This window comes from Engraulis encrasicolus, chromosome 2 (assembly GCF_034702125.1).
Source record: "Engraulis encrasicolus isolate BLACKSEA-1 chromosome 2, IST_EnEncr_1.0, whole genome shotgun sequence".
NCBI lineage: Eukaryota > Metazoa > Chordata > Actinopteri > Clupeiformes > Engraulidae > Engraulis > Engraulis encrasicolus.
In genome coordinates this window covers 25,247,924-25,256,871 of record NC_085858.1, presented here as the reverse complement: position 1 = coordinate 25,256,871, position 8,948 = coordinate 25,247,924, and the positions used below count along the sequence as shown (strand labels likewise).

The 8,948-nt window shown below is 45.9% G+C and overlaps 1 protein-coding gene across 1 annotated transcript; it reads right to left on the bottom strand.

The window, feature by feature from the left end:
- Nucleotides 1–3,974: 3,974 nt before the first annotated feature.
- On the bottom strand, nucleotides 3,975–5,844 carry LOC134461645 (neurogenic differentiation factor 2-like). Its single transcript, XM_063214538.1, has 2 exons — nucleotides 5,010–5,844; nucleotides 3,975–4,955 (listed from the first exon to the last, which is right to left on the bottom strand). The coding sequence occupies exons 1-2, from the start codon at nucleotides 5,842–5,844 to the stop codon at nucleotides 4,468–4,470; spliced, it is 1,323 nt and encodes a 440-aa protein (XP_063070608.1). The 3' UTR covers nucleotides 3,975–4,467.
- Nucleotides 5,845–8,948: the final 3,104 nt, after the last annotated feature.

The following is an 8,948-nucleotide window of genomic DNA, read 5'->3' as shown; positions in this document are numbered from 1 at the left end:
ATTAAAACAAAGCCATAGTCGAGCATAATGGAAAAGTACCGAGTGCGACTTGAAGATGGGTCAGCCTACCCTGGGCCCTTTGCCCATCTATCATCAACGGAGCATCTGAAATAGAGGAGGAGCATTAAAGCGACTAACTAAACGCCGTTGTATCTGTTTAGCTCCAGAGATGATACACAATTTGTTCAATAATTTAAACGGGAAGAGGTGGGTCAGCCAAAGCTCACGCGCTACTGATAGCATTTGGAGGGCCGCACGGGCACCCCTTCTTTCGGAGCGTGCAGCATAATGAACAGATGCCGCAAAATTAGGAAAGAAACACACTCTCCTCCCAGAAGCACCTCGCGAGCTGGCATGGACCGGCGCCGGTTGGCACGCGGTGGAGACTGTTGGGTGTCTCTGCACTAGAGCGCGCGCGGGTGTTGGGGAATATTAAGGAAATTGGCTGGCTGCTCCTGCGACCAACTCCTCCTTCTCCTCACCACGCACAGCTGCCCGTTAAAGGCCGAGAAAGCTGCCGAATATTTGATGGATGTCCGACATACTCTCGCATATTTCGTCTCCCAAAACTCTTCGATTGTTTTCTGTATTTACATTAATCATGCTTCAGCTGTTTAGCGAAATGCATAAACCTGGGGTGGTTAAAACATTTCATGTAACGTTGACCTTGAACTAGGTCATGGCAAACGTCCTTATCACATTCAACTAAATGAACACTTAGGCCCATAATCGGCATTATTTTTGGCGTTGCAAAATGAACACCTTGTACCAGTGTGGTCGTTGTAAGTGGTAGAAAAGAATGAAGAGAAATACATTGCGCTAGAAATGTCATTGCAAAAGTATTAGGCCTAATGTAAAAAATAGTAGCCTATGACCTCCTCATATTTTTATTCGACCACTTATCAAGCAGTTCACTATGGCTCACTCTTCAGATAAAGTTTAAAAAAAACCAACAACATAGGCCTAGGCCTATATTTTCCATCATGAAATTATTTAACCCATAAATATTGTTTTAAAGTGTGATAGTTGTATTAATATCTTGCAGTAGGCTATTCACATTGACTTTGACTTTGCGTCACACATTTTTGCAGTGCAGTTTTGGTCGCCATAATGGTAGCTTCGAGGACATTTTGCAACATATGGGGCTCGGGCAGTGGTCCAAACTGTATAAGAAGTCGGAACAAGGGGATTGCGCGTGTCATCCTCCGAAGGCTTGTATTATCTCTGTAATTTCACCTTGTGAGGACAACCTTTCGGGAATGTTCTTGAGCTGATTATACAGACTGAACCAGGCCCTGGTAGTGGATCTTACACGATGAAAGCGGATGAGTAGCCCTAGTGTCTCAAGTAAAGTAAGAAACCAGGCCTGGGCCTACGCTGTGTTTTGACTGTGTTAACCGCAGATACTGGATTTGTTTTGGTTTTTAAGACATGCCATGGACTGTAGGCCTATTGGACTACACTGCAGGCGAATTGGGTGAATTTTACGCAAAAGGTGAAGAATAACGCAAAATGTAGGCTATTGGTTTTTATATAGGCATAGGCCTAAATAAATAGAACACAGGACTGAAGACGAAATTTGCCATTTCTCACTCTTCCACAAATTCAGCAGTTTTAAAAGTTAGAGCAGATGCGGCCTACCCTGTTGTGGCCTCTGCCACTGTAATTTCTCAAGTGTCAAGAATCAGAAGGCTTGTAGGCCTAAATGCGCTCTGAGGTTTAGACAGACAGAATAAAAATTGGTGAAGTCGTAAAATGTTGTTCAGAAGTGATAGATAATTTAAATTATCAACAAATATCAAGACAACAAGTATTAAAATATCAAAGCGCAAACACATGGATAAACCTCATTGTGATTCAGTAGTTGGTATAAATATTATGAATATGTAAATAAACCGGGGAATTCACAACAAACTCTTTTAATGTTTACTGAATGATGTTGGGGACTCATAGGAGAGATTATCAAACGGAAAAGCAACTCTTTGATTCCAGTCAAACCGGGAATGCACCCTGTCTCCCCTGCCGGTTGTGAGATGGTTCTCTAACACCGAATTGTTCCTTAGAGAAAGTGCAACATGTTTTTTTTCATGCGCGTAAACTGACAACAGACACACAATACCGCTTTAAAATCATCACTAGTTGTGTTTTTTCTCCTTTTCACAAAGTCCATCTGTTTCCTTCCGCGTTGTGTGTCTTCGAGTCTGCAGTCACACAGACTCAAGATAATTCAGAGGTGCCATTAATATTTCACCGCGCAACTGCTGCATCCCCATCCAGAGGTTTTAGCCTCGGTTTTAGTCTCGGCTCATATGAGAACATAGGCTACACGCATCATGCACGCGAGTGCATACTCCCTCACACATTGAGCTATATAGCCTAGCCCCAGCCGTGATGATGCATCTCACATGCTAGTGTGTTTGATTCCTCTGGATCTGCAGCCAAAAATATTTTGGCACGGGCTTCCAAGAACCCCCCATAAAGGACAGTGTGACACTGTCAGGTGGCAGAAAAAAGGGGGGGGGGGGATAGACGGTGTATACATCGTGCTTTTGTCGACTTTTGAAGTCAGGGGAGGTTTTAAAACGTTATTCTTCAGCCAATTTCAAACTAGGTTTAAATAACCCTGAATTAGAGAGTTCTCATAAACTACGCTAATGCCCGTTTGCTGATACTGGTTCCGGTGCACCGGTTGGCTTTGTGGATAACAGGAACCGTCAGATTTTCTCGTTAGCCTTATTGACCTCCAAACCTCTCGAATATTTTATTCCACGCCAAGTTGATCAATCCCCGAAAACACACGAGACCAAGTGAGCATCATCCGCATCCATTTTGCAGACTTCTCCATAAGTGAAAACCGTCCATATTGCTCACTTGCTTTAATGGCACTTTGCACGAAGCTCAAAGCTTTAATTTCGATTTGTTTTCTAAAATACTCTGTTGCGCATGAATGGCACATCATATCTATTGTATTAATTTGAGTTATGATTTGTTGCCATTCAATATTACAGTTATTATAACCGACATCAGCTTTGTAGGCTATATTAAGCAGGCCTGTGTCTAATTTTAAATGTATTTTGGCTGTCAAACTTAAATGGTCGCATGCATTCCATTGCACCATAAATTTCCTTGAAGTGATGGCGTAGGCCAGCAGAAAAGTTGCGCACATTTCCAGTCAGTTCTTTGTTAATGTAGGCCTAACGAATTTGTCATCAAACAACACGTCGGATTTTAGCATATTAATATAACACACGAATGTAGTTTGTAAGTGTAACATTGAACTACCAGACAGACGTGGAGGTCAAACCCTCACAGTATTCGTTTTAATCGAAAATACTGAAAAATATTTGGGAAGTATATCCTTTGTGCATTGCTAGTCGTCGTAGAATGTGAAATGTTTACATGTTACATTTATTATACTATTATCAAAAAAGCAACCCATCACTTTAAAGCAATAAAAACTGTATAAATACACGTTTTGTATTTCATGTAAAAAATAAAATAAAATAAAATAGGTGTGTGCGTAATTGCCTGTGACGCAAATATAAAACCACCAGTGTAATTAACAAACGTGCCAATGTTGCATCTTCTAAAGCCTTGAAAAGCACATCCCAAAAGTTTTGAGTTAACACTTCAGAATCTAAAAACACATAAATGTGCAATTATAATATATGTATGTATACATATTTAAAAGAATAGTTATTAAAACCATTTGCATTAGTTGCCAAGTGTGTCACATTCCAAGCAACGTTTTTTGATCATTTGATCACAATTTCTGATTAAATGTCTTCCAACACGTGCATAGATCAGCTAGATTCCCTTTTCTGCAAATGAAAATGATCTTTTAATTAGTCAGCTTACAATTTCAATGATGGAGACATGGATAATTGAAAGATGTGTTTGACCTTTATTTTTTTGCCAGTCTTTTTTTTTCAGTCGGTCATTAACCATGGCTCTGTACACATGATTCAAATAGTCATCTTTTTCAGATTCACACCAGTGTCATAAATATTTGAAAAAAAGAAACAAATGTAAAAAGGAAAAAAGTCAAATATTTTGTCCTTCACAGTATTGTGTCCACCAGTTACATCATTGTTGGGGAGCTCAAGGGGGGAATTGAATGGAGTAATCCAACTGTGTGTTTGACACAGTTGTGGTGGATGCAGGTAAAATGGACGTGGGTCAGGAGAGGTTGAGAGAGAGTGAGTGTGATTGTGAGAGAGTACAATACAGCAGGCTGACTTTGTATTCTTTACAGAGCAACATGCGTTCATTCACTCACTCATTTACATAACCTGAAACCAATCAGACACAAGGATCTCTCACCCTTACAAGAGGCCACACACTAATCACGCTTTCACACACAGCACACACATAAACACACGCCCACACACACACAGATAAGCACACACTCACACACACACGTACAGTACAGATGATTGTGGGTCCACACACAAAATACACCCAGGGTCAGTTGTGGAAGAAAGCGTTCACGTCCTCATAGAGTGCGGAGGAGCGCTCGTGGTGCAAGTGCATGTCGTGGTGATAGGGCAGCACCGCTCCGTCCCCGTGCACTGCCCCTGCTCCGGACGACGCGTGTACCGAGCCCCCCCTGGAGCCAAACACTAGGCCCCCACCACCACCACCACCTCCTCCACCACCATGCCCACCACCCCCACCACCTCCTGGGCCGGCTGCCCCTCCGCCACCCCCTGCCCTGGCACCAGAGTAGTGCATAGAGTAGTGGTAGCCCCTCTCGGCCGCGTCCGGGGAGCCCGAGTCCTGGTGGCGCAGGGAGAAGTTGCCGTTGATGTAGAGGGGCAGTGGCGGGCTGACGCCGGGCTCGTACTCCCCGCTGTCGTACTCCGGCGAGCCCCCACCTCCTCCACCGCTATACAGAGAATCATACGCCGAGCAGTATCCATGGGAACGCAAGGACAGGCCCGTGGCCCCCCCTCCTCCTCCTCCTCCACCTCCACCTGACCCCACCACCCCTCCGACGCCTGCGCTACCGCACTGGGAACCAGAGAGGCGCGAGCAGGCGTACGGGTGGTAGCCGTGCACCGAGGCCGACATGGAGGCCCCCACCCCGCCCGAGGGGCCAAAGGGGCCCCCGGCGTGGTGGTAGCGAGCCGCGGCCGGGTCCTGGCAGTGCTCGGTGAGGAAGTGGCGCGTGTTGAGCTGCAGGCAGCCGGCCACCAGGTTGGTAGTGGGTTGGGAGAGCCCCTTGCAGAGCGTCTGCACGTAGGAGACCAGGTCGGGTCGCTTGCCCGAGCGCAGGATCTCACCCAGGGCCCAGATGTAGTTCTTGGCCAGCCTCAGTGTCTCGATCTTGGACAGCTTCTGCGTCTTGGAGTAGCAGGGCACCACCTTGCGCAGGTTGTCCAGCGCCGAGTTGAGGTCGTGCATGCGCGTGCGCTCCCGGGCATTGGCCTTCTGCCGGCGCACCTTGGAGCGCTCCATGCGCGCCGCCGTCATCTTGCGCTTCTTGGGGCCCCGCTTCCGGGGCTGGTCCTCGTCACCTCCGACACCTGCGTCCCCTCCACAGCCACCGCCGTCCTCGTCGCCATCTAGACCGTCCTCCTCATCGTCCTCCTCGTCGTCGTCATCTGGGGCGGCCTCAGAGGATGGCGTGCGTCCGGCGAGGTCCAGCTTGTCGTCGCTGGCGTTGGAAGCAGCTGCCAGGCCTACCACCCGTACGCCCACCGCCAGGGCCGCCGCTGTGGCCGCCGCCTCCTCCTCCCGCAGCTTGGCCTCCTCCCCCTCGCTGTCCTCTGCCCAACTCGGGAAGCGGTGGTGGTGCACGCTGGAGAGTAGCGAGGGCTCACTGAACAGTCTGGTCAACATGGCACCTGCTCACAGAGAGAGAGAGAGAGAGAGAGACCGAGAGGAGCAGAGAAAAACAAGAAGAGAGCTGAATATACTGTACATACACACATTACCTACAGATGTACAGTACATATTCACACAGAGGGAGAGAGAATCATGAAGAGAGGTAAGTACACACACATTACCCACGTACACTGCACATATGCACAGAGAGAACAAAGGAGAGATATGATGGTCAAAAAAGGCTCAGAAATGTCAGCACAGTGATTCAGTTACGGCTCCAATATTGGCTTGTGGAAATTCTGCTGGGTTTTGAAAATGTGTAAAATTTGATTTGAAAATGTCTAATGTAGAAAACTAAATTTCACTGGTAGGGGTGTACACCAGTAAATTCATCAAACAGTTAATGATTAGGGTTTTTTTTATTTTATTTTTAGTGATGACTATTTCAACTATACCATGTAGGTAAACCAAACAGGTTAGGTTCAAGTGGACATGCAGTCAGTGTACAAGTACAGTATTAATACTAAACGCTGAAAAATGATGACCATGAATATCCAATCCTATTAAATGCGTAAAGCCCTTTGCGTAAAGATTTCTGTATAATCCTGCCCGCCAATTTGTCCATCGATAATCTGTGCAGCAGTCATTTAACACGATAATAGCCTTAATCTCATCCACTCAGAATATTCTCGTAAATGTGGATGTGCACGGATTGATGTGAAACCAGTGGCAAAGCCATCCCACGGCCCTTCTGCCGAGCAGCAACCCAGAGCCACCAGACGGGGCCTCGCGGTAATTTACCTCCCTGCTGTCGTCCGCGTGGCCTTTCGCGCCCTCGCACAGCGGGTCTCGGCGGCGCGAGCCACATTACTGATCCCGTGGGGCGCGAGGCAAAGCATTGCCCGGGCCCCTATTCCCCAAAAGCCTCCCTCATGCGTTCCTGGCTGCATTCCAACACTATTCACAGCACAGCCATCGACCGACGAACGAATCGACTAATCATTCCTCCGAAAAAGATGGTTTCGGAAGTGTTCCTCATATCAAAACGTTAAACATCCCGAGGAGATTTTTAAAGAATTCCTCGGGCGCTATTTATTCACAATACCAACCAACACAGAAATTGTCACATTTTGATTAAACATTTCTTAATTTGAGGCCATTAGATATCTCTTGGTTTTTTGTTTGTTGGCACCTGCGGGCACCAGCACTAAAGCCCCAGCTGAGCCCATGCGCGAGACCCGCGTGTTCTGGCTGTTGAGCTCATTAGTCTTCCTGTTCTTTTTCCAACAACATCTGTCACTTTAATCAAAAAATATTATTTTGAACATTATTATTACATATATATTTTACTATGTGTGTTAACACAACGCATTTTGAAAAATGACTAGGCCTGTGTGGGCTACATATTTTAATTTGAAAAGAGGCAAACCCACTTGGTAGGCTATGTGGAAAATGTTGAAATTTGGTTTAAAAATCATTTTCTGTTTTTGTAGGCATTCGCTTCTTCACAAAATGGTTTCAAATCCATTGTGTGTGGCACATGACAGCTGTGTACAGTAACGAACGTCCAACAGGGCTAGTTACGGAAAAATGATCACACTCAGGCCAATCAAACAAACCGTTGACCATGCGTTTGATACAAGGTAGGCTATTTTGTAGCCACCCGTCGACTCCAAAATAGCTGTGAATTTAAACGACTCGGACTAAATAGAACTTTCATAAATGTGTGACAGGAAACATAAAATGTAGCCTATGTGTGTCTAGTTTGAGTGTGTGAGTATGAGAGAGTTTGTGCGTGTGCCTGTCAGTGCGCCCATCGGAGCCTATCGCAAGGTGGTCGGCTTCTTCACTGTAGGCTGTGCCAGAGGCGAAATCAAGCTTTTGCATTAAGGGTGCCACAGATTTGCTCAATGGAAAACTTTTAATTAGTGGCGCAGGCTTTTTAACAAGACATCCATTTAGCAGCCTTGTAAGCAAGTGGGGGGTTGCTAAAAGCACCTTTTACTTAACGCTTTGCAATAATGTCTCATCATTTAAGCTTCGTTAAAAATAGATTAAAGTCAGGAAAAAAACACAACAATTGCTTAAATGGATTCTGTCCTAAAACCTTTGTATATTGTCCTCCATGTGTAGCCCACGCGCTTTGGAGTGAAGTGAACTCTACAGCAGCAATGTTAAAGCACCATCCTTTGATTATTAAGTAACGACCATTAATTTACAAAGAAAACACTAAATCACTTTTCTCCTCGCACACGCTTCTCTCTTGTTCAAGCCGTCCCACCCATCCTCTCAGCTTACAGACTGCGCAGAGAATACGGCAATAAATTTCCCATTTTGAGCGGAGCCATGAAGCGCGAGGGCAATTAGCTGACAGCAAAGGAGAAACACACTCGCTTGCTCCCTCTCTTCGACTCTTTTCTCTATCGCTTCATCCATCTCCGTCTTCGTTTTTTCCTTTTTGTTATGATGGATAGACACATTATCCGTAGCAAAAATCTTGATTTAAAAAAGACAAGTGATTCTATCGCTCCATCTTGAGCTTGTAGGTGGGTAGGTGTGCGTTTCACGCGTATCCGCGCCAAACTGGCGTGAAATGATGAATTGTCCGCCTGTTAAAAGACAATCTGATGCTCCGTGCTTTCCGAACCTGAAGGACGAATCGATTTGAGAGGAGATACCAGCCATATCTGTAACGTACATCTCTAGTGCAGAACAGTAACGTATCGCCAAATACGGTGATTATAAAAACGTAGGTAATATTGCGCCCTGCACAAGACAAAACATGCTAGATAAGTCAGAAACGTGCGTGGTTAAACTCAGGTTTGAATTATTAATAGCCATGTATTAATTAAATTAATTATTTCCCAATTTCACGCGGTCACTCGACTCACCCCGGTTTGTTTACTCTCCAACTTACCTCCGCGGGAGCTCGTGAGGGGTGAAAATGCGCGTGTGCTCATCAGACCATCTTCAGGGACCGCGAGCCGAACGTACGTGTAGGTGCGGCCAGACGGGACTGTGTGTGTATGTGTGTGTGCGCGCTCTCAGCGTGCTGAGAGAGAGAGAGAGACAGGGGGAGAGAGAGAGAGAGAAGGAGGGAGAGAGAGTGAGAGAGAGTG